At 43.4% G+C, this 26,475-nt stretch overlaps 1 protein-coding gene across 1 annotated transcript in view; it reads left to right on the top strand.

Annotated features, from left to right (window-relative positions):
• ptprt (protein tyrosine phosphatase receptor type T) overlaps window positions 1–26,475 on the top strand; it is a 323,151-nt gene that overhangs the window by 204,407 nt on the left and 92,269 nt on the right. Inside the window, exons 13-15 of the mRNA XM_061219124.1 lie at window positions 2,099–2,135; window positions 3,637–3,693; window positions 13,789–13,924. Coding sequence (XP_061075108.1) covers window positions 2,099–2,135; window positions 3,637–3,693; window positions 13,789–13,924 — 230 coding nt within the window. The remainder of the gene's footprint in view (window positions 1–2,098; window positions 2,136–3,636; window positions 3,694–13,788; window positions 13,925–26,475) is intronic.

Here is a 26,475-nt window from a genome sequence, read left to right as displayed (position 1 = left end):
GTATGAAGATAAATGTCATATTTCATCACCAGAAAGTCATTGTCCTATGGCTGCATTCATTCATGCAGTATTTCACATAATTATATATTTTACGTAGTTACCACATGTACCATAACACTTGCAGAAGAAAATGTTTCTCTGTGGATCAACATGCTGAGACTTAATGCATACATTGTGCATGGAGCAATGTAAGCAATTTCATTTGATTAAATAAATGATAGTTTCTTTTTTATTTCCATTGACCCCTGAGCAGTCATTTACAGCACTTTTTCAAGGCCACCTTTACAGACCACTGAAAGGAGAAGCTCACTGCGACATTAACAGACAACTCACAGTCATTTCTAAATGTTTGGCAGCCTTTTATGAACTTACTCAGGGAGAACTGACCCTCTGAATCCCCTTCCGACCTTCTCATATAACCAGAACTGCGTTTAGGGCACTACAAATACAGACATGCACGCACACAAATGCCTACGCAAACACACACGCATAGACAGACATTATTTACACCATTGTTTTGTGCTCACTGGTGCGTTTGTCTTCTTTGTATGTTTTTCACTTTAAATCAATAAAATAAAATTAAAATACTTTTTCCGCTGTAATACGGTAAAAGACTGTGATACGACCCTCATCCATAAGTCTAAGCTGGGGCAGAGGCAGAATTTTCACGTTTTTCGGTATGGGTCACTGTAACTGAAAGGTGATATTTGCTGGGAGGTAGAGGGTGGCGGTGGTGCAGACTTTTGGGTTGGTAGGTGGGGAGTGCCTCTGCTTTCATAAAACCGCACTAAACCGTCTGACTGACTCACTGCAAAAATCAAACCCAGCAAGACACCACCCAACTGAGGGGGTACCAGCGTCTGACTATACCCTCTGGATCCACCGATCCACAGGCTTATTAAGTGTCCAACTGAGACTGCTCAAATCCCAGCTCCCAGCCAGAGGCACGTTTTCTGTGTGATCGCATCGTCTGGATTTCAGTACATTATTGGATTATTATTATTATTTATTTTAATTTTTTTCTTCTTGGTTATTTCATATTTCAGCTGTGTTTTGACTTTGGACCGTTATTTTTTCTTTGCCCGGTAGAAATGGTTCAGTTCGGTTGCATTGTCACTTGTGAGGATTGTGACTCTTTGTCTTTTTGATCGGTTTGTCTTTTTTTGGGAGCCGCCAGACGGTTATTATCACTCGTTTTTGTCATCCTGTCAACTTACATGCACCTGGCTCGTTCAAACCTTTATTCTACTGAAATATTGAAGCAATTTTAGTAAGTGCTGGGTTTTAGACTGAGAGTCAGCGAGGTGGGACTGTGGCCATAACAGGAAGAGGAATTGCAGGGTGATTAGCGAAAGTGCAGCTAGCTGCTAGCCCAATGTATGTAACAGACAAACAGCTCAAATAGCAGGCTATTTCCTGAAAAAGAAAACGTGTTGAAAAATGCTATGATGCTACCACCTGGCTAGCCCAATGTATTAGTTCATCTTTTCACAAGCAGTAGTATGGTCATGTAAGGTTGTGGTGACAATGCCACTGTCGCAGAAGTGTGTGTACAAGGGTTATCTGTGCTTGTTTACATACTAGCCAACTTCTGATTTGGGCCAGTAAATAAAAAAAGGAAATTCAATAATAAATCCTCCTCCAAAACTTTGCACGGCGATGTTGTAAAACATAATAGATTTGTGGGGTACCTGGGGGTGACCTGGGGAAAACAGAGTATAACAGAGTGCCTGGATGTACCTGTAAAGGCATGGGAATATTTATATTATTTTAGTTAGAAATATTTATGAGTGGGCGAAAAGTGCTACGGTAACTGCTGACCATATCAAATCGGATTCATCTCATTTGGGTCAGTGTGTCTTTGATAAACCGTAATACCATGCCTTGGGGGAGAGGGGGGGGGCTTTCAGTCCAAGCACTCCAAGGCTGTGCGAAAATAGTCTGAATTTAATTTTCCATTTCACTTCTGTCACCACCTTTCACGTGTTACCATCCCTCAAAGATCTCCGTCGCAGTTAAAACAACGTAATGTGGAGAAAAGCTTTCACAGGGGTTAACCAGACCTGATTTTCTCTCTCCTTTTTTTTTTGTCTTTCAGGAGATAAAAATCAACTGTGTGCGACTGGCGACTAAAGGTAATGCATTTCCAGTGCTGTTTCACCACGCGTTACCCATCGAACCGGGTGTGAAATAAGCCATCGTAGTGTCAGCCTGTTTTTACGGGCCTGGGCCTATAATGTCCATAGGTTGAGAAGACATGTTTTTATCCTGACGTGCTACACACAGTACATACGAGGCAGGCCTTGGTGTCGGCCCTGTTTTTAAAGCGCTGTGTGTGGGTCCAATGGGACTGTAATCCAGAGTGCGAGGAGATTAAATGTGTGGTAATGGCTAATAAATCCCACAATACCGCAGGTGCCAAAGAAAATTGACCTCGCTACCAGACAGAGACTCTTACTTAAAAGCTAACTTGGGGGCCCTTAACCAGTTTGAATCAGTGACCCCCCCCCCCCCAGATCAAATCTTACTGCTGTTTTTGCAAGCATGACCTGCAGTCTACGTGGAAGTTCCTCTGCAGAGGTCTCTCTCTTTGTCTCTCCCCCAACCACAATTCATTTCATTTTTTTTTTCATTGCCTAAAATACAATATCTGACAGAAGGCATTCAGGATCAAAGATGAAAGTCCATTATTTAACCTGCAATGGATGTTCTGTCTCTGCACTCCACACATAGAGATGTTAAGCAGCAGAATCATTTCATCCTTATTTTTTCTTTTTTAATATTATTTAAACACGTTTACATGTATTAATTAAGGAGCACATTGCATTTTTTTTTTGTTGATTTGGTTCTTGCTTTTATTTTGCGCTTTTATTTTGAATTTTCTTTCTTCATTGTCTGCCATTTCTCATCAGCAGTTGAGAGTTGAGTTTATCTGTGAACGGGAGAGCTCCTCAGTTTGGCCGTGTATCTGCAGTGGAAAAGGCATGCTTTCAACTTTGTGGCACTCAACACCATCACCTGAAAACGATTATAAAGAGACAGTGAAGGCTATGCTTTATCAGAAAATGGCCAGAAAATAAATTCCAAATCAGTACAAATGATAGATTTCACAAAATGGCTGACCTTGGTTCGTAATGGTTTTCTGAATTTGCCATTAAGAACCATCATGCCGCAAAGTTCAAATATTTGGTTATTCTTTTAGTTTCCATTTGTTTGTTTTAATTTTCAGGCAGTTTTTGCGAGGTGATGTCAGGACCCTCGTTCACATGCACTGCTTAGCTAAAAAGCCTCCCGCCATCAATTCTGGCCCTTTGACTTGTGAATTCAAAAGCAAGGGCTTTATTTAGCGCACGCACTCGATGGAGCTTCCAGACACCTGCGGAAATCTATACTAGAGAATCCATATTTTATGCCCCCCCAGTAGCTTTCAACTCTATGGAAATGTTCAAGCTATATCATCTGGATATTATCACCATATATCATTTCTTTCCTCAAACTGCTGTATTTTTAATTTGTGCTATTCAAAGGGAGAACTTGATACTCGTGACTATGGAGGCGTATTTTGTTTTTAGACTTTTTTTCTTTCTTTCTTTTCCCTCATGCATGCTGTCCTGGAACTATAAACCTTGTTCTTAGTGGTAATAGGTAGGGGACAAATAACAACGCCGTACGTTCTTGTCATCCCCAGCGAAGGTGACTATCGCTCCATAGCCAGATTTTCTTTCTTCTGTTTCGACTTTATTATTTCCTTCTTTTTTTTTTTTTTACTTACCCGTTACTTTGCTCATTTTATTTCGCTGTTTCTTCTTTTTGGTTTGCATTTTATTTGTTCGTTTACTTTTTCTTTTTGACATTTTAATGCATTGGTTTGCATGTCTGATCCACAAAGGTGCAGTCTGCCTTCACCTTAGTCCATTGAACTTACTTGGTTCCCTGAATCTGTATTGTCGTTCTTAATATGATCATCATTGCTTCATTTTAAAAAATACCCCCTTACATACATTTTTCCTTGCAGTTTTGCTCAGTAGCATATTGTGCTTGCAAAGTTGTATTACTGTATTTTTAGTGCTTTTATGAGGAGAAACCAATTTGGTTATTAAGTGCTTGAGTGTTGTTTGTTTGATTGCCTGACTCCAACAACACAATTCTTGTTTATCATTGCACAATAGGATTCCCTTTGTTTTCTGTGTTTCCTATTGGCTGAAACTAACAAAGCCACACATTATGTGGCTCCAGAATCTCTTTATAAACACAATGTAATCGAGATTTACCAGAGTATGCCTTATCCATTCAGTCTCTAATACCATCTAATCCAATCCAAATAGATGCAATTACAAATAATTATTTTCCCACCTGTCAAATCTTTGTTTGAGATAGGGGGCCGGCTCAATAATGTTCTGAGCAAAACATCAAACAATGAAACGACAAGCACAGTTCCTCCTCTCCCCGACCCCCAAAAGTCTGCTCCACTGACATGAACTACATTTCCCACAATGCATTGTGTATCTTTACTGTGTACCACTCACCCTGTCTGTCCCCTCCAGTCTGACCTGTAGTCTCACACAGCACCGTGAGCTGGCATTGGTCTCTGAGGCCTCCTCCAGAAATCTCCATCTGTCTGTATGATCTCATGACTTTGCCCTTGACAAAGACTATAAAGCAAAATGGTAAAGAACATAAGGAAGCTTAATGATAAGAGCAGGCCGTTTTGTCCGTCTAGAATACAAGATCATGATACATATTGAGGAGAACAGCATATCTAGAACATCAGAACATAGGAACACATAATGAGGAGAACAGGATATTCAGCCCTTATAGAACATAATAATTGAGAATTAGGAGAACAGGTATAGTTGGTGCTTGCTTCACTGAGGGACGGAAAACTTAGAATTGGTCTGGGACGATCGCAACTTGATCGGACTTACTGCTCACCAACCACGTACCAACAGGCACCTACAGGTTCACTTACTGAGCCGTATGTGAGGCTTCTTCCTTCTCTTCTCTTGTGTCTGCCTCATTATTCTGGAGACTAATGAGTTCCGTGTGGAGAAATTTTGAATGTAAAAGTAGTCCAAAATATTCTAATTTCTTCATTTTTAATGGACTTCAATGGGAACATTTGAACCAGAGGCTTAATAAACAGCAATACCTCCAGTAACCACTGGAGTAAAACACTGGTTGCTATCATAGGTGGGGGCAGACGTGTGCTGGATTTCCTCCGAGTGAAGAATATCTTGAAAATCTGTTTACACCGTGACCTCGGAGCAGATTTGTTGGCAGCGCAGCCCCGCGCGCAAGCTGTTCGTCTCGTGGCCGCATCTTATTTATCAACCGCACTTCTCTTAATTATGTCAGCTGCCGGCGGCCATTTTAAGTACCCTTCTCTGCTATTAAGCAAGAAAACTCCCATCAGCGAGATGCATTTGTGTGAGGCCAGCCATATAAATAAGGCTTGGGCTCTGACCCGGAGCTAACTGAACGGGGAGCGCATGGTGGGAATGGAAAAGAGAGGAAGATGAACAGGCCGTCTCTCCTCTTATTAAGACGCTGGAATGAGGAATGGAATTACAGGGCTTCGTGAGGGATCATTTGGATTGAGCACCAGGCGAAGTGTAGGCAAACATTTAAGAATTAAGGGCCCGTGCAAACGAGGAAATAGCTTTTTAATGAAGTACCTGAAAGGAGGGGAGGGATGTTTACATGCGATTCTGCCCGGGGGAGAGGTCTTTGGGCTACGGGGTCTGGGGTCCGATCGTCTACTTTGAGAGAGAAACGAAACGTGTACGTAATTCCATTCCGACGTGTAGTAACCATAGTCGCCGGTCTGTGTTTCTAACAGCACCTGAAACGCGAAGGATTTTAAAGCCGGCCGTTCTCCTTTAAAGGGGAAACGGCGGGCGATTCCCGTAACGCGTGAAAACGCAGCGCTTTATTTCACACATGGGTTGAACCCAACTTGAGCCGCAAACGGGGTCTAAGGCAGAAAAATGAAGCAATTGTTTTTTAAAGTTACGCACCTCCCCCCTCTCGCCGTATCGTTCGGTAATTGCGGTCTGTGACTGTGACTACCGTCACGTCTCCGGTGACTGCCGGCTTCCAAACGTCTTCGCGCGGTCGTGAACGAACAGCCCCCCCCGGATAATTGCCTGGTTTGATGAATCCGATAAGCTGCATCCAGGTCATTTGTTTGCATAAGTCGTTCGCAGGTTGTCAGAGGCACACGTAATGGGGACATTATACATGTATGACAGGGAAATGACAGAGCTCAGAGGCTGCCCGCAGTCAGCAGAAATGGCCCTGCCACTTTATTTCACGGTCCGCAACCGTAAAGACCTGTGCGATAACAATCAAATCTCCTCAGATGGGAGATTATTTTTCCCGCGGTTATTTTTTTCCGCACAAGGCCCCCAACAAATCTTCGGGGGACTGATTGTAAAATGGTAATATGACAGAAATATGATAAATGTGCATGTATGTTGAATGAAATCAACCAGTTGTCACCCCCCACCCCCTCCACAAATGAAAAAAGATGCATATACATGTTTTCATTCATACATTAGCTATACTTATAACAGGACTGATAACATTCATATAAGAGTAAGTACATATCTTAACATGACAATCTATCAAATCGGATTTAGTTCCGAAGCACCGTGCGACATGCACAATACCTGTGTCCACATTCCTACTTTCCAAGACCTCAGCTGGCTGGTGATTGAACGGAAACCACAAAACTGTATGTACTCCAGCCCTTCGGAGTGGAGTTTGACACCCTTTTTGCAGTCCAGTCACTGGAGCGTGGCTACTCCTGTGAGGAATCCGGGTGCACCGCCAGGGCCGATCCATTTCAGGACTTTGTGTCAGCTCCTGCTCTCAACTGTCATCAGGCAGACGGTGTATTTCATCTGACATTTTTGATAAAGTTGTGAGCTGCAGCTGCAGAACACAAACAAATCCTGTGGGGATTAGAATTTACTGTTTTTCCTGTGGTCCAATAAAGGACCTAACAGGCATTGGTGTACACAGCTGTGTAGAAAATTGGAAGCAATAGAATGAAATTTAAAAAAAAGAAACAAATAAAACCACATTGGGCACACATTGATGTTTGCTCTTAACCCCTCATTGCTCCAGGGGGGATTGGCCCCTGCTTAGTCTAATCAACTGTAAGTTGCTTTGCATAAAAAGCATCAGCTAAATAACTTTAATGTCATTTTTTGAATGTGCGCAGTTTACACGAGATAGACCTCCACACTACGGCCATGTGTGGTTTAGTCTGCAGATGGATTAGACTAATAGAAAGACTAATCCGAGCCCATCTGACCTGCTGCTCCGTCATCGAGATGCTAATCTCGTTAGCAACACTCAGCGCTACATCGCTAATCCCCAGTGCCCCGTACGCCAACAGACGACGGTCGCTAACGGCGTTCTCCGCAAACACACACAAACACACACACACACACACACACACACACACACCTCCCAAATGCCCCGCGCTCATATTCCAGCCCTCTCCACAGACACTCTTTTAATAAAGTTCCACGTACGCTTTCATTTTCAGCCCCAAGCTAAAACGGGGGCTGGCAGTGTTCTTCGGCGAGCGCGGGAGCCGGCTAAACTAATTCTTTCCGCGCAACGCACGGGATTATTTTTTTAATATCGCGGGTTTAAAACAATACCTCTCTGATACTTCATTTTTTTTCCCCCCATCCAAAAATAAAAGGATTTTTTTTCATATCCCTTTCTGGTGCGCATCCAGCTCTGGGAGCGTGAGGCTGTGTGCGGCGAGCTTTTAATCACGAGAAGATTAAGATTTTCGCCGGTTTTAAATAATGCGCCTAATGATCGGTGTCTTTAGGGAGCTGGACACTTTAATCTGCGATCTCCTCGGTTAAAGTGGGAGCTAGAGAGGCCCATTTGCAAACATTTCCTGAAAAGACAACCCGGGAACGGAGAACCTATCAATGAATTGTAAATTAGGAGGAGCGCTGATAAGGGCGTTTAAGCCCGGAGAGTTTCCGCGGCGATAACTGGTCAGTTTCCATGGCGACCACCCCTGCACCGGCTGAGCCGTGTCCAGACACTGTGCTCTGGTGCGGAAGGGACAGTGTAAGTTGTAAAAATCGCTGCCCTTCCATTGGCCGAGTTGCACCTGGCCTCAGTACAGGATTGGACTGGAGCCTCTGGGGTAAAGGGACCCTTCACATTAAATTTCCTGGCAGTGCCTCCCCGTTCCTCTGTGCCATCAGGGGGGATACCTCATTCTTAAATCTAGGATATCATTAACTCTAGCCCTCCAATCCATATCCAGCCCTGGTTTTCTCTTCTGGGTAGATTAACAAAATAATTAGTGCTACTGATTGGCCAGACTGTCTTCAGACCTGACTCCCAGCAGTTCTCAGCCCTCGAGGACTGTAAATTGATGATCCCTGCTTTACAGTAAACTGTAATCTGGGGAACGGTGCTACTGTGTCCCCCGCAAAAGATTCCCCCTGAACAGTGCAGCCTCTGTTCCCTCCAAAGGTGACCCAATGCGCAACGCTCAAAACCGTCCCGCCATTTCTCCACAGATACATCGGAGCGCACCGTTCTTGGGTCTTCCAAAAACAAACGTTTCCCTTCCACCAGACCGTGTTTTAAACCTACAGTGTCCTAAAACGGTCTCGTACAAAACCAGAATACGCTACTATGCATCTAAATACAATAGATTATCAAGATATTCCAGCATTTACGTAATACAGTATATGGCAAATGTACGTATTATTGCCACTTTCTCAAGACCTGATACATTTTCTTTAAATTTCAATAAATTGCTATGAAATCTAAAATGACATTTTCAAAAAATTGCAACATACTCTTTTCCTATGGAGTCAATTTAATTTCTGTTATATGTCCTATATTGATAAAAATAAAATAAATTAAATAGAAGCATGCAACACATTGCTCAATGAGATTACTTTTTAAGAGGGAGAGATACGTTGTCCTGCTATGACAAACTTTGTTTTCACAAAGTACACGGGAATAGCGCTCCAGGCCTGTGGGGTCACTGGTCGTGTTTTCCGGGTTAGGGTCAGAGTGTGTGTGTCTCTGTGTGAGTAGGAGCAGGGTTAGGGTCAGAGTGTGTGTGTCTCTGTGTGAGTAGGAGCAGGGTTAGGTTCAGAGTGTGTGTGTCTCTGTGTGAGTAGGAGCAGGGTTAGGGTCAGAGTGTGTGTCTCTGTGTGAGTAGGAGCAGGGTTAGGGTCAGTGTGTGTGTCTCTGTGTGAGTAGGAGCAGGGTTAGGGTCAGAGTGTGTCTCTCTGTGTGAGTAGGAGCAGGGTTAGGGTCAGTGTGTGTGTCTCTGTGTGAGTAGGAGCCAGGTTAGGGTCAGAGTGTGTGTCTCTGTGTGAGTAGGAGCAGGTTTATGGTCAGTGTGTGTGTCTCTGTGTGAGTAGGAGCCAGGTTAGGGTCAGTGTGTGTGTTTCTCTGTGTGAGTAGGAGCTGGGTTAGGGTCAGAGTGTGTGTGGCGATATGAGAACTCTGGCAGAAGTAGGAGGCTCTGTCACACCACGCTGAACTCCTGACCCCAATCAGCACTGAGAACAGAGCACAGTTAGAGCAGCTACACAGGCCAGCTACAGGAGAGAGAGCCAGTCATGATCACACACACACACACACACACACACACACACACACGCACTAACCAAACACACACACATACACGCATACAGAGACACAGACATGCACACATACACAAACAGAAACACATACACACAAACTCATCAGTACTGCACGTGCTGTTGGCTGTGTGTTAACCGGGTTATTATCATAGCCTGATGTAGTCGTATTAGGTTTCTTATTTTGGTGATTCGGGAAGGGAAACGGCAGTCCCGGTCACCAAACAAGCCAAATTACTCCCCATCTAGGTCGCGGAAAATATTTTTCAGCAGGAAGCTAATAACCTGTAGCGAATTTGAGCAGAATCTGGCCATCTCGGATAAATGGATTTCTGCATTTTCCGCGGGAACACGAGACGCCGATCCAATCCCCGCCGACGGCCCCCATGACATCCGCGAAGGATGAGGAAGATCCCGGCCACCTCTCTCATTCACGGCGGGGATCGAGGAGCCCACTGCCTGATGGGAAATAATGACAGATTCTTAACCCAATCCGAATTTTATCCCATTTCTGCCTACAATCCCTTCCCTCCTGCATCTGCACATTTTCTAATAGCGCCGCTCTCGACTTATACAGAGAGTCGACAGAGGAGCTATAAACCTGCTATTAATACTACGGCTGTCCAAGGTATTCTGTAGAGGGCTATGAATGGCTTGAGGAAGAGCCTATTTACGCAATCCTTTGTCCTCTGAGCCAAAATGGCGTCATTGCTCGATTGTTCCCAGATTATGCAATGGCAGTGACTTTGATTGAAAATTCTAATAGATATTTTCCCCTTTTTGTGAAAGGGAGTCGGTGAAGTCGGGAGATGAAATTGAGTCACACTCTTAACAGAATCAGTGCGTTATTGCGGTTTTATTTGTTTATAAGGGCCGAGTTTAAACAAATAGCTGTACACTCATTAAATGATACCGTCTACTCTTCTGAAACGGCCAAGAAATGGTTAATGCATTTGTTGTAGTGGCTGAGTAGCATTGCACGTCACTTAAGAAATGAAATACTGACAAACAAAATTATAAAACCTTCTCATGGTTTATTCTATATCTTATTATGTGTCTGTAATAACTGGCTTTCGGCAAATTCTAAAGAACATTGAATTTAACTCAGAAAGGGTCACAAAATAAATAAGACCCATATGAACTGAGTGATTGATTTGATATGAATAAATATATTAGTTTGTAAGTAATAAGGCCATGCAGCAAATCAGACTCACAGACTCAAATTCACATGAGATCTGCACTATTTATAAGAGAACAAATTCCACTAAATCAGTACATGCTGTTGACTGTTGAGGTCAGGCCTTTTTGTAAGATGTTCGAGTACTTGGTGTTACCATTACGGTACTTATGCAAGTAAATAATCTGTTTGTGTGACTGCCGTTCTTTCTCAAAAGTGCAGTTTAGATTCTTTAATCTGTACTCGTGATGAAAGCAGTTTAGGCAGTTAATTGTGCGTCTGTCAAGAAAATAAGTAGCCAGTGCACCAGCACAACCCCATGTACTGTAGGGTAGATGTTAAAAATATAAAATAAGCTTTCTTTCAAAATTGAATTTTCTCAGTTAATGTACATGTCGAGGATGACTTGCAAAGATATCGCCATTTTCAGTACATTTATAAAGCTGGTTGCGAACTGAATACATTTGGGTCATGTACCAAGGGTGCAGTAGGCGTGTCCCCTTTTGGTTTTGACTCTAAAACTGTCTAATTTTGCCACAGACCTTTCTAGAACCACTACCTTAAGCCATACTGCTAATGATAACATCTGCTCCAGTACGTCTGGTGGTCTACAGTTACAGACTAGGAGAAATTGGCTGGGATTCATCCGACATTTATCCATATACGCACAACTGAACATTTTTTAAATGTTCACAAAATGTGGAGAATTTAGCGATCGCAAAAACAAACTTGCCGAACTGAGGCCGCATCGAAAAACTGTGACCCTCGAGTGCGCTTGTTCAGCAAAGGACCAATGTTTATATAACTGGGGCCAAAGTTAATAGATAATGTTGACTCGGCCCAGACAACACACTTGAACAATGGGCCTTTCCTCTCGTATTGTGCCGCTGTAATTGTGCACAGACATTAAGGGCTGCTGTGAAGTGGGACTGCGTAGAGAACTGTGGCTTTTAGTGGGCTCAGTTAAATTGTCTGCCAAAGGCACATACAGTGCTTCAGACGGACATGGGCTGTAATGGACAGATCAGCTTGTTTACACACAGTCACTCACAGACAAACACAATCTCACACACACACACACACACACAGTCACATACAGACAAACACAATCACACAGTCACACAATCACACAGTCACACACAGTCACACACAGACAAACACAATCTCACACAGTCACACACACACAGTCACACACAGACAAACACAATCTCACACAGTCACACACACACAGACACACGCAGACACGCAGACTAACACACAGACACACGCAGTGACGTTCACACAGACACTCTCACACACAGTAAAACACTAAACACTAAATCACACACATAGACACTCTCAGGCACACTGTCACACACACTGTCACACACCGTAACACAGTCACACACAGACACACACACAGTAACAGTCACACACAGTTGCTCTCAGTCACTCAGACACAGTCATTTTTTCCTCCACCATCCAGTATGTGTCCATTTCTCATTCTCAAGGATGTGTGTGTGTGTCTCTGTGTCTGTGTGTCTCTGTGTCTGTGTCTGTGTCTGTGTGTCTCTGTGTCTGTGTCTGTGTCTGTGTGTCTGTGTGTCTGTGTCTGTGTCTGTGTGTCTCTGTCTGTGTGTCTCTGTGTCTCTGTGTCTGTGTGTCTGTGTGTGTGTGTGTCTGTGTGTCTGTGTGTGTGTGTCTGTGTGCAGGTGTGTCTGTGTGTCTCTGTGTCTGTGTGTCTGTGTGCAGGTTTGTCTGTGTGTCTGTGTGTGTGTGTGTGTCTGTGTGTCTGTGTGTGTGTGTGTGTCTGTGTGTCTGTGTGTCTGTGTGTCTGTGTGTGTGTGTCTGTGTGCAGGTGTGTCTGTGTGTCTGTGTGTGTGTGTCTGTGTGCAGGTGTGTCTGTGTGTCTGTGTGTCTCTGTGTCTGTGTGCAGGTGTGTCTGTGTGTCTGTGTGTCTGTGTGTCTGTGTGTGTGTGTCTGTGTGCAGGTGTGTCTGTGTGTCTGTGTGTCTGTGTGTCTCTGTGTCTGTGTGTCTGTGTGCAGGTGTGTCTCTGTGTCTGTGTGCAGGTGTGTCTGTGTGTCTGTGTGTCTGTGTGTCTCTGTGTCTGTGTGTCTGTGTGCAGGTGTGTCTGTGTGTCTGTGTGCAGGTGTGTCTGTGTGTCTCTGTGTCTGTGTGTCTGTGTGCAGGTGTGTGAGTGCAGCTCCATCGTTTCTCCTCTCATGACTCCCCCCCTCCACCAGGCACAGACACTGGGTCTGATTTCACACGTGGTACCGTTGTGCACAATAACATTGGGACAGTTGTGAAACGCCATTAAAACATCGCAGCCCGACCCGTATGTATCCGTCTAGACATGTCAGTGAGAGAAGTGACAACACATCAGCCCTCCAATCATCCCCTCCGACATGCATGTGCATCGCCCGCCCCATTGGTCAATCCCGTGCTCCCCCTGTGATGTCATGTCACCTAACAGTGGTCATAGCTTGTCCATTCCCGGAATTCCGACTTGATTGTTCCCGTTCTAAAGCCCCTGGACATGGCAGCATGCCTAACCGACCGCTGATAAACGTGCGGCTCATTCTCCCACGACTCCATGCCAGTTTAATGTGTCCCGCACAGCCACGGAAGACTGCATGCCCGTGCGTGTGCAAATGTGTGTGTGTGTCTGTGTGTGTGTGTGTGTGTCTGTGTGTGCCATCGTGGCCTGTGTTTCTCTCTCTCTGTCCTCCATGTGGTCGTGGTGTGTGTGTGCACTTGTGCCATGGTGACCTGCATTTGTGCTCTCTCTTTCTTTCTCTCTCTTTCTCTGTCTCTCTTTCTCTCTCTCTCTCTCTGTCTCTGTGTCTCTCTCCTCACTCTGTCTCTGTCTCTCTCTATGTACTCGTGGTGTGTGTGTGTGTGTGTGTGCGCGCGCGTGGTCGCTGGGTAAACTCCCCCCCCTCTCTGTGATGTGTCTCTGCCCCCCTCCCCGCCCCCAGGCGCCTCCACGCAGAACTCCAACGCCGTGGAGCCGGAGAAGCAGGTGGACAGCACCGTCAAGATGGCGGGCGTCATCGCCGGGATCCTCATGTTCGTCATCATCCTCCTGGGCGTGGTGCTGACCTTCAAGCGCAGGTAACGAGCGAGAGCGAGAGTCTCAGTCAGGTCTCCAAACCTGGCCCTGGGGTCCCCAAACCTGGCCCCACGGCCCCTCCGCTGTATGCTCAGTTACCTCCTCGCCCCATGCGTCATCAACGAGTATTTTACACAAAATGGCTTCTATTCAATGACCAGATGTGCGTTCAAGATGGTGAACATTCACGGCTAGGTATGTTTGCAGCAAACAGATACCGTTGAACGATTTGAAATGGACATTCCATTTAGTTCACCACCAACGCCTTTTTCTTAGATGCAATTTAGCTCTTACAGTGCTAGCTAGCTGATTAGCTGCTTAGCTTTTTTTAAACGGTAAGAGCAGATATTACATTGATTAAAATGCATTATAGAAGCCAAATGATTGTTAACTTCAGTTATTCATCCCTGTCGGCTGCCATTTTTGTTCACCGCACACTACCTTTTCAAACTGTTAATTAATGTTAGCTAACATTCGTGGCAAATAGAAAAGGTTTTAATATGTTGTCGAACTTTAGCTAACATTCGCCATCTTGAACGCACATCATGTGTCCACACTTTCAGCAATTAGGACCAATAACTTAACTGCCAGTCTATGATTTCATCGATTTAAAAACCATTTTCCGTTAATGCACATTACAGGAAATTGAAGCATGATTAAAATCCCAGGATGCAAATATACAGTACTGTGTAAAAGTCTTAAGGGCACCCTTGATTTATTTTATATAAATTTGGCCTTCGATGTTTATTTTTTGTTTTCTCTATTAGTGTGTAGAAAAGAGCATATTTGAAATTTCCAAACATTAATTTTCCCCCCAAAAAAAAAAGAATCCAAAAACTCCAAAAAATTACACTGTGTGTAAGTAACATATGAAGTACAGTAATATACCACTTTTAAGATAAAAACTTTATCATGACTGTCTGGAATTATCTGGAATGCCAGAAGCAAGTGAGGCAGCCAAAGTCTGCGGAAGAACTGTGGCACGTTCTCCAATATGTTTGGAACAACCTACCAGCCAATTTTCTAACTGCAGGAGAGTGTACCTAAGAGAATTGATGCAAATTTAAAGGCAAAGAGTGATCGAAACAAATATTGATTTTGATTTAGTTTTTAACTGTTCACTCCTCTTCATAGCTTTTAACTAGATTTGTAAATTTTAGATATTCCTAAACTGTTCATCTCGTTATTTTGTTTTCCACGTGCCTAAGACCTTTGCACAGTACAGTAGGTCGTGATTAGCTGTCGCTGACACACGATGAGCTTGCGACCATGCGAGGGTAAATGGTCCCTCCGGTTGTGCGGTTGTGGTAAAGGAGCATACACGGGGGGAAGCTGGGATTGAGAACCCCTGGCCTGGGTGAGTGGGGGAGTGCTGGGTTTTTTTTGGATTAACTTCTCCTAGCCTAGTTTAGGGGACCGAGGGTGCAGGGGTATCTGAGGTGTTTTCAGCATACATAGCTTTCTGTCTCTCGTTGAGCATCTACTCTGGCTTACTCCCATTACATCTCTCTCTATCTCTCTCGCTCTCTGTTTTGCTCTCTCTCTGTATGTCTCTCTCCCTCTCTCTCTTTCTTTCCCTGGAACTCCCCAATGTCATACTGCTCATGCCATTTTGTAGTGCAGGGGCCATTTTATATTATTTATCCTTCCCCACCCCCTTCATTATTCCACCCAATCGAACAATACCTAACATGCAGGTGGGTGGGGCAACCACACGTTTAAAGTTTGTGATTGGTTTCCGCGCATATGACACGGGCGTGTAAACTGCCATTGACTCTCTGGCCATTATTTGACACCAGTGTGGGTCCGCGCTGAAGATTGATTTACTTATGAATTTCCATTAAATCAATCTGGCAGCAGTGGTAAAGCATAAAAAATTAGAAGAATAGATTGATGAAAGAATAACTAATGCAAATATTTTTTTCTTCATTTTGAGCTTCGTTAGAACAACCAGACATACATTTCTATCTTAAAACATATATATATATGTCTTTTTAAATACCAATCTATTCCCTCTTGCAGTAATTGTGCTGGAGATTGTTTTGCTCAACTTTATTTGTGTTAGTGTTGCCTTTAGTTTTGTGGCACTGTTTATATCTGTGTTGGTGTTAACTTTTTGTTTTTGTGTTAATGCTAACTTTAGTGTGAGCTTTATCATCAATGCCATTAAACAAGCCGATTTTCGTTAGGAAGCTACTAAACTAAATACATTTTACATTTATTGTTAGTCATGTTGTATATAAACTGGTGCTATGGGCTACTTTTCCTTTAAACGTGAGAGTCTATGTATGTCAAAGAAGAGAACACCTACAGTACAGGACGCCATGTTCTGGGGAGAAATAAACTACAAAAAAAGTGTCAACTAGATACTTTCTTCAACCTAATTTGAAAGGACAGTCTATCTTGCGATTATAAACACTGTGTGACTCTGTAATCCCACAAGTCGAAGTTGCTGACAGTTTCGTTTGGCTGAAAAACCAAAGCTAGCCGCGCTGGTATCTACATGCCAAACACCATTTATTTCAAGTCACGGGTTCAAAAAGAAAAATGGTTTAAAATGCAAAGTGCACTAACCTTAACTTCAATTAGCGGAAAGCCACGTCATACTCTGTCTTTGTTTAATGCCGTTCAGTTCATCCCAGCCATTGAAAGGGTGTCTGTATTACCACTGAAATTAGCTACATTAGCAGCGGGTGCTATGTGGCTAATCGGTTCATTCCTCATATGCAAAAATGAAGAGCATTGGCACGCAAGTGCTTTAGTTTGAAATACTATGTGGAAACTAGTTTTTTTATTTTAAAGAATGCAGTCACTTCTTAAGAACTAGCAATGTAGTTTGGAGTTGTTTCATCTCTTTTACGACTTACTTGCCAATGCTACCGGCTTCTTCACGGACGAGACACCTGCCCATAATGACAGCAGTGATGTCGATGACGGCAGTAATGTCACTGCGTAGATTATATTCCTCGTGTTATTGATCATCCACACGCCTGCGTGACACATTTGGACGTACTGAAGCGTCAGATACGCGCTGCACGCGCGCCGCTCCCCACCTGCGCCCTGTCAGGGGCTGCCAGGTGTCGGCTCCAAAAGGTAACGCGGTGGAAACGCCCTTTTGTGCGTCCTCTTAATCACATGCAAATCAGGACATTTGGCGTCCGCGCCCGTTTCCCCGCGGCTGACGGCAGCTTGCGGAGGGAGCGGGAGAGCTGGCGCCGTTCGACTTTATGCATTTATAATGAGCGCCGTCCGCGGCTCCTTCAGGTTGAGAATTACACGCCGCTCTGCGCACACCTGGGCCGACTTAATGGAACCGAGAAGCGTTCCCCTAATGAGGGCGTCTGGGCGCGCTCAGTGCATTCCGCTAGGCTGCTCGCTGGCCCCTGGCGTTATTAATACATTCGGTATTATATAGCGCTTTTTCAAGGGCTCGCAGACGCTGTCCAATTTTACACACACACACACACATCCAAAAAAAAAGAAAATTGAAAATGACATCATAACAAGGACTGTGTACCAAGACGCCCCTAAAAATAAAATTAGCAGTTAAAAAAAAATCAATAGTGATCTGTAGGTGACATTTATGGAGTTTGTTTTTGAGTGTTTGCAGAGACAGAAGATAACTCCCCCCTACAGAGAAATGGTGGGAGTGAGTGTAGCAGCACTGCCTTCCTGAGCTTGGTCATGTGTGTTAGTTAATGGAAAACACACAAGGGTCCTCACACCACCTGTGTGTGTCCGTGTGCCTGTATAAATTAGACAACCAGATCTGGTAATAGTGCGGGAGTGTGCTAACAGCAGCAATGCCTTCCTGAGCTTGGTCGTATGTGTTAGTTAATGGAAGACACACGAGGGCCCTCACAACACCTGTATGTGACCGTAAATGTGTGTGTCTGTGTATAAATCAGACAACCGGAGCCGGTGTTCTCATAAATAGTGCGGGAGAATGCCAATAGTAGCACCTGAGCTTGGTCGTATGTGTTAGTTAATGGAAGACACATGAGGGTCCTCACAACGCCTGTATGTGACCATAAGTGTGTGTGTCTCTGTGTAAATCAGACAACCGGAGCCGGTATTCTCATAAATAGTGTAGGCTATCAGCAGCCTGTCCCTGCCGTTAGATGGAAGCTGGGGTCAAGAGAGAAGAGCACTTAAGCCAGCAGTAGCCTAAAGTGGCCAGCTTTGCTGTCATTCATATTTTATACCCGTTACCCCAGACAGTGGGACCCCGCTGTTTTATATATCACAAGCCTGTTCATGCCTTTCACCTCCAATGAATTATTTGCAGCAAAGCACTTGCTGTAAGCGAGTAAACTGTTGTTTTAATTTTTCATAGCTGGTGATACATATGTTTTTGAGCTGTACAGACAGGCTCCATTAAAGAAAACAAAAAAAAAACAATACAACACAAGAATGAATTGGACAAGCTGATGAGGCTTAATGGTGATTTTATGTTTGTTGGCTCACTCGTATTGGCTCTAGGGCCCTTGCGTTTCACTTAAAATCCACTTCTTATAAATTCCACCCTAAACTGTGCTTAAGTATTTATGTCGCTAAAAGAGGAAGTGATGTTCGGTGCTGACTGAATACTCAGAATGCAGAATAAGTGACTGAGTAATGTCTTATTTTAACCAAAGATAGAATACATTGTGGCTTCATTCAGTAACCTGTGAAAACTGGTGCTTTCTCAGGGCTTCGTAGTGCATTCATACGCAGGGCAAACAGTAGCTCCTTCATAAGTACTGCACTCATATCAATGCATTACTATAACAATGACTAGCCTGAATTCTGCTCTCGAGCCTTATCTGCTCGAACAGCTGTGGCCACAGTCTTAAGGGTTGTACGTTTTGAGATGCATAAGAAGCCTGTATGTGCGGAACCTTCTTTCAGTCTATCCCTACTTCAAGTACAGGATCAAACAGTAATACTGCCTGTGTTTCAGGAAAACTGCAATAGCACATTTATGTCATGCGTGTACTGGGGATTAACAATGGGCTGAGTCTGAATGTGCTGTAGTCACACAAGTACAGTAATGTATAAGGACTGGCCAGCTATAAATCTGTACATGCCTTATTTGTTGTAATAATAACAAAAACAATAATTTATTTTGTCTGTATCATGCTGTACACACAGTCACATATCCAGTGTTAATTCAACTCTACTGTAATTCCATTAGATGTCATTCATGTAATATAAAAATGGTAATGTAACCTTTATTTATGCGTAAAGGTTGAGTGAGCGCACATGCTAATTCACAGCAACTCCCTGTTAATTTTTACCAGTATATTGAGACATAATTTAGTTTATGTTGTGTTTGTTGTTGTATAAAGTTTTCACCCAATTACATGGCTAATATTTATTATTGGCACGATATGGATACACAATGTATGTTGACTGAATTCAGGGCATTTTGCTAGTGCAGGCGTGTACAGAGACTTCCTTTGATCTTAGTAGCTGCCTTCGCTTCACCCCCTGGGGAAGAGCTGCCCATGTAAACTACAGCTACAGCACACCCCTGTTCCCTTAAGGATCCAACAACAGATATAGACATACAATACCATATAAGCAAGTCAAATAATATATTTTTTTAAAGTAGTTTTGCTGGAATCTCCATGACCAAGTGCCTGATTACCCTAGCATGATGCTATGTCCCAGTGCATTATTAGCATCATGTTAAAGCTCCCCAGGCTCCAGTGAATTATTATCTTAGCATCATGCTAATGTAACTACTCTGGTTAATCAAGTGCCTGCAGTCAATCTGTCAACTGTAGATAAAATGTTGCAGTGACTACTAGTGGAGTGCATGGTGAAGAGGACTAGAGGTCAGCAGAGCAGTGGATTACAAACAGGGGAAAAACAAAACATTGGGGTTAAAAACTGTTGGTTGTAAATCCAAGTAGCTAAAAGTAGCTCAAGTCACTAGTACTATGTTAGTCTGGAACGACACAGGTTGGTGTGGGAGTTTTTACTGTGTTTTGGCGACTGTGGGATTCTAGCAGGCAACACTGGTTGTGAGATGTCTGTTGTTGGGAGGTGACTGTATTTTGGAGGTGACGCTGGTTGGGAGGTGACTATATTTGGGGAGTGACTGTGGTTTCTATTTGACTAATTGGAAGGTATCTGCGGTGTGCTAGCTGAGTCTATTGCTTTAAAATCGCACAACAATGGCATGCACTCTTGCTTTGAGGGAACCAAAGGTCACATGTCAAAAGCCATCTTTGATTACCACTTCCTGACACCGTAATTGGGAAGCCATCCATCCATCATTTTCCGTTAACTCAGACACACCGCAAATCATTCACACATACTCATCCACCAAAGCAGCGGAGCTACGCCTTCTGTCCATCTTGTCAATCACTTTTCAAAGCATGTCCATGTACTCACTCATTTGTTCTCTTCTCTCGACCGAAAGGCATGGATTTGTGGTACGAGGTGCAAAATGTAATCTGTATTTCTGCATCGAGTGTCAAATCTGATACGTGAAAAAAGGACAATGTGGCGAAACGGCTTCGGTGCGTTAGTCTTACGCCCTGTCTCTTCTTTCTTCTCTCGAACATGCGACTCCTAGAGAAATACACACGTGGAGAGCACTGAGCGTGGGGTATTGTATGTTTATTTCTGCATTCTCACTTCTCACCCCATCGTTTTTCTCGTCTGTGTGCTCCGATTCGCCATCCATCTCTTCCACGTGCACGGAAACGCAAGGCCTCCCTGCTGAGAAAAAAAAAACAGCTCAAGCTAGGTTTTGAAACAGACAAGCTACCAGCATTAGCTGGTTGACCAGCTCATACCCAGCTAGGCCAGCTTGGTCATGCTGGGTGACTACCTCATACCCAGCTGACCAGCTTATCACCAGCTTGACCAGCTAAGTTTTCAAGCTGGTCAAGCTGGCATAGCTGGGTTTTACAGCAGGGCTTTCTTCACTGAGACTAAAGCCTCTGTTGAGATTTACAGTGATGCCTTCTGTTGCCATCATCTAGTGAAAAAAAAATTGCAATCGTTTACTTTGTCCCATCACCGTGTTTCACAGCCGTGTTCTTTGTGACCACCGATGTATCAATAAATGAGAAAACTACCATTTATGCAGGGTCATAAGGGCAATATAACATTCATAAGCACTCCATAGTATGTTCATAAGAATTATGTAGACATTCATAAATGCTGAAGTCTAAAACTTCAAATATGCCTGTGGTATGTTTCACTTGTCATGAATATGGAAATAGTAGAGCGATAACACGCCATATGCATATTTATTTACATAAGCATTTATGAATGTTTATGTCGTGCTTACAAAGAAAGTGCTCCCAAAAAATGTTTCGCTAAAGGTGAGCATTGCTAATGACACGAATAAAGGACTTAAGTCAACATTGCCGAAGCATTGTTTAATTAGAATTTGTGGTTGATGTCGGCATCCAGTAGTGTACTCGGAAGAGCTCCAATCAGTGTCACCTGAATATTTACATAGTCTAGTTCATTGCCTGCTTTTATATCATGCAATGACGTACTGTAGACAAGCTACATAAAGACCAAGGCCACTCAATTAGCATATTAAACGGGCTAAATTTCAGAGAGTGAATTTCATGCACTGTAGAGTAAGTACACCTTTCAATAAACAGAATTTGCATAAGCCTCTGGCACAATAATGACTGCTCTTAGCGCTACTCTTTCTGCACTTTGCTTGCACTTATCCCGCAAGAGGAAGGCTTAAAACACTGTTTTACATTTCATGTCAAATCAGTGATTATTTTCTACTAAAAGTGTCACAACCTCGTTGGAGTGGGACACTAATTTGGTTTCATTAACGCTGCTTCCGCTCGCCGCCCGTCTGATTGCCGGAATGCTCCCTCGTCGTCACTAGAAAGATCTTTCGAGCATTTCGATGCCATCACAAAAACCTCCCGTTTCCAGGTTGCACGTAGCTGTCTAAAGCCAGTATACATCTGCAAAAGAATGTGAGAAGATTCAACCCAAACTCAAGGTTCAAATGGTCCCGTTCCCCACTGATTGGGCCGGCGTTTCCTAGAAGGGCTGTTGACGAGATACATTTTCCGGTATGTTCGAGATTGTTAGCGGCCTGCTGCTGGAGCTTCCTCAGGCTTAGTCAGCACAGGCTACTGTACACAGAAATCAGCCTCAGGTGTGCTTTGGGAAGACAGCCTGTGTGTGGGTTCATTCAGACAGGCCCAGGTGACGTGCTAATGATGGTAATTCTGCCACCCTCCATAATATACAAAACCCACTCTCTGCAAAACCTCAAGCACACATAACACACTCCCTGCAAAACCTGCTGGCATACATAACACACTCCCTGCAAAACCTCCTCTAGCACACATAACACACTCCCTGCAAAACCTCCTCTAGCACACATAACACACTCCCTGCAAAACCTCCTCTAGCACACATAACACACTCCCTGCAAAACCTCCTCTAGCACACATAACACACTCCCTGCAAAACCTCCTCTAGCACACATAACACACTCCCTGCAAAACCTCCTCTAGCACACATAACACACTCCCTGCAAAACCTCCTCAAGCACACATAACACACTCCCTGCAAAACCTCCTCTAGCACACATAACACACTCCCTGCAAAACCTCTGTTGGCACACATTACCCACTCCCTGCAAAACCTATTAGCACACATGACACACTTCCTGCAAAACCTCCTCTAGCATACATAACACACTCCCGATAAAACATCTGCTAGCATACATAACACTCTCCCAGCAAAACCCCTGTTAGCATACACAACACACTCCCTGCATAAGTTCCGTTTATGCACACACAACACACTCCCTTCAAAACCTCTGACAGCACGCAGCCTGCGTGTGATTAATACGGTCTGGCATAATGAATGGCATTGGGGCAGATGAGCATGTGTTGCGCTGTAATGTGTGCACGGGCCAGCACTGCCACGGGGCAGAATGCTAATGGCTCAATGAGCCGCACACTCAGGTCAGATAATCCATACCGGCTCACTGATGGATGCATTAGCAGTGCTCTGTGCGCTGAGCGGTGGCTCAAGTGGATTTATGGGCAGTGATAGATGGAGCCCCAGGAAAGGAGCACCTTTAGCTGTGAAGGCAGCCTTGTGAGGTAAGGCCAGGGCCAAACTCCAGGTACATCATGATTTAGCAATTTAACAGACAAGTGGAGCACGCCGTTTAGCAACTGGGTAGAGAAATCTGCAAGAACGAACAAAAATGAGTAAATAGATACAAAAATGTATACAAATAAAACAGCTATTTTCATTGCGACTACTATTGTTAACGTCCACTTGGAGGATACTAATATTACTACTGCTACTACAACTACTACTACTACTACTACTACTACTACTACTATTACTGCTACTACTACTGCCTCCTCTTCTACTGATACTACTACTGCTAATAATAATAATAATAATAATAATAATAATAATAATAATGCAGAGCAATGCATTTCTTTTGAAAAGGAATCTCTGACAGAGCCACATGAAAGCAATAGTGATCATTTGAAGTTTCTGACACAAACATATAGCACTTTCAATCAACAGGCCAAGTTCTGGGTTACTAATCCTTGCTGGTGGTTTTATGTATCATGTGAACAATCAAAGTGTTTGTGCATGTAGCTAGGTGCATTGTTGTAAGGTACAAGCCTGTGCATGCTTTGTGCATGAGTATGTCTGTTTGTTTTTACGCTGCATGTGATACTAATTGGGAGTCATCAGTATTATAAAGCACTTCAAACATCTCCAAATTATAAATAATTCTGCAATTCTATGGCAACTAACGGCCGTCTATGAAAAATAAATATGCTCACCTATTCTCTGCAAAGGGTTGGACTAACCTGCATAATACTGTTTAGCTGGGACACCTAAGAACCGGGAATTCATCTTAAAATATCGGGGCCAAGTGTTTAGTGACAAGGAAATAAATAATGAATAAAAAAAGGAGGCTATTGTTTAACTGCGGGACCGAACGTACAGTAAGCGGCTTCTGCATATTAATATTTATAGCCACCTTTTGGCTGCTGCAGCAAGGGCTGTCATGCTCCTGTCTTAATACCGTGAGAATGATGTCAGCAGCTCCTGGTAAAGGCAATCTAAATATAAAAAAGACAGGGACTTATATATTGGTCACACTCACCGGTGGTATCGACTGGCTGTTCTCATGGCTAACCGCATCAGCCACGGTAATTATGCAAACCCCTCGGTTACACCGGCTGTTCTGATCTCGGTCAAAGGAGCCACGCGGCTCTTGGCTTGTATTGAGTTTACCGAGTTCAAAAAGCATGTCGAGTGTTCGAACGCACCGCTCTCGAAGGCTATTATATCATAATCCGGCTTAATTAGCCCGCGAATGTAAATCGTGGCTTCTCCCTCCTGTCACAGGAGTAGGCAGGTTTCCGGTTAGCGCTGAAACAATTAGCCTCTTTCCGCCCCCGTGGTGCGTGATCTGACTCTTTTGGGTAGGATGCGGACCAAATAGCTTTTTTGTGAGTGCTTTGGTCCTGGTTACACATCCTGTGATCTACAGTAACACCGTGGTATGCATTTCTGTGACCAGAAAGTGAGCCTGGATGCTTTTGTCATAAGATATTTGACATTAACCCTTATTTTTTTACATTCTTAGCCAGAATGTTCAGCATTTTAATGTTCATTTGAGAATCTTAAAAGGGTTGAAGGGTTAATGGTCATACCGGGTGACCAGAATATACTGGTTCTTTTTACGTTCTGGAATATTCTAGACAAGAATGTGTTTTTCAGCACTGTGAAAACAACGGAGCAGGTATCACAATTATCGCAGGATGGAGGTCGAGGAGGGAGGTGGGGTTTTGGGTGATGGGTGTTTCTGGAACTGCAGCAGGTGGTTAGACAGCCACTAACCACTATTATCCTGGTAAAAAATGGACTGTTCTCCAGATGGACAAGGTCATGGTCATTGTACACGGTTGTCGCTGTGATTCTCTTTCCTGATTTCACAGTGCTCTCTGAAGAGAGACCGTTCAAATAGAGCTGCAGACCTCAATGCACAATTCTCTTGTCCTAATAATCAAGGAAAAGTTCTTTAGCCCCATTATTATGGTTTTATAAAAGGGGGTATTGTAAGGCATTATGCCATTGATTTGTAGGGCTGACCTCAGATCAGATTAATAGAGCACTCTGCTACACTCTCTTGCCTGGAACAGGACCCAGATCAGTTTCTTGTTCCAAACTCATTCCTTACCACCTATAGTGGCTTAACTTGTGCAATTATCAGGGCAAGAGCGCAGTTATGGCAGAGAGCGAAACATTAACACGGTTGTAACACAAGCATAACGGTTTATTATAATTCGCAGATGTCTCTGTTGGGTTGCGGTTTATATTAGTGTGATATATCGTTGGGTGTATACGCTGCACATTGTTGTGATTTGTGAGCACATTGTTCAGTTTTGTCCTAAGTGCTTCTAGATGCTTTATCAGTGGCTTGTAAAAGTGCTACCAATTATGTTTTAACATCGAATATCAGCGTAAGGAGTTTGTAAGCATGAGAAATGCTCCGTGTACCACGATGTTCCTCTGTGAAACAGCACAGCGAGCAAAACACAGAATCTACACCAATCTGGACGTCATGAGGGCTGGAAATATAGGATTGAGAGACATTTTGACACAAACAGACAAATTTCGGCCCAATTTCGCCCAGGTTTCACTTGGATATATGTCCTAGTCAGTAAGAAACCTTTCACTTTTCAACCAAATATAGCCAGGTTTTCACCTGGCTAGATAGGCGTATGTACGTAGGTCTAAAGACATCTAGGTATCTAGACATTCAGGTGAAAACCCCGCTATATTTGGTTGAAAAGTGAAAGGTTTCTAGCCAACTAGGAAGTACCCAGGCTATATCCATTTTAAACCTGGGGCTAAATTAGTCTGTGTCAGAACCTCTCACTCCCAGATTTCTTGTCCTCTTGACGTCTAGATTCCGTCTTTTGCTGACTTGGATATCGCCTCTCACAGTCACACAGAGCAGATAGGAGCCATTTTTGTCAAATCTGCTCTTAAAAACACGACTTTGGGCTTCTTCAAGCCACAAATAAAATGTAGCAAGATGCGTTTTTGGCCTTCACATTTTCTTTTTATCTGCTTATTTTAAAGTGTAAGAAGCAACCCTTTTTTTCCATTAAGCCATAGCTAATTGTTTTGGCTTAATGGCGCAGGCTAACTTGTAAATGCTGCTAGGACTTTGCTGTGCTATACAATAGTGGTGTGGCTTCAGGTGCACTTTGGTGGTGATATGGCCAAAATGTGTTAATAAGTAATGATGATTCTATAATTAATAAACAAGTTTTTCCAAGTTTTTTACTCAAAGACTCATAGTTTTCCTAAGTCATAGATTTGACCTTTTCTATAAATGTATTGAGAAGTTCAATGCTTAAAATAACCAACATGAATTTATTTAATCTTAATCTGGAAACATAGGAGCATATGAGGTTATATACAGTACATAATATTGGCTACGTTTCAACATGTATAGCAGTGCATTTATGTGGTGCTGTGAAGGCTGGTTACTACAGTGTCTTTTCCAGGC

This window comes from Conger conger, chromosome 14, assembly GCF_963514075.1.
Source record: "Conger conger chromosome 14, fConCon1.1, whole genome shotgun sequence".
NCBI classification, from domain to species: domain Eukaryota; kingdom Metazoa; phylum Chordata; class Actinopteri; order Anguilliformes; family Congridae; genus Conger; species Conger conger.
Note: the sequence above shows the minus strand (reverse complement) of the source record. Positions and strands in the feature narration are given on the sequence as shown.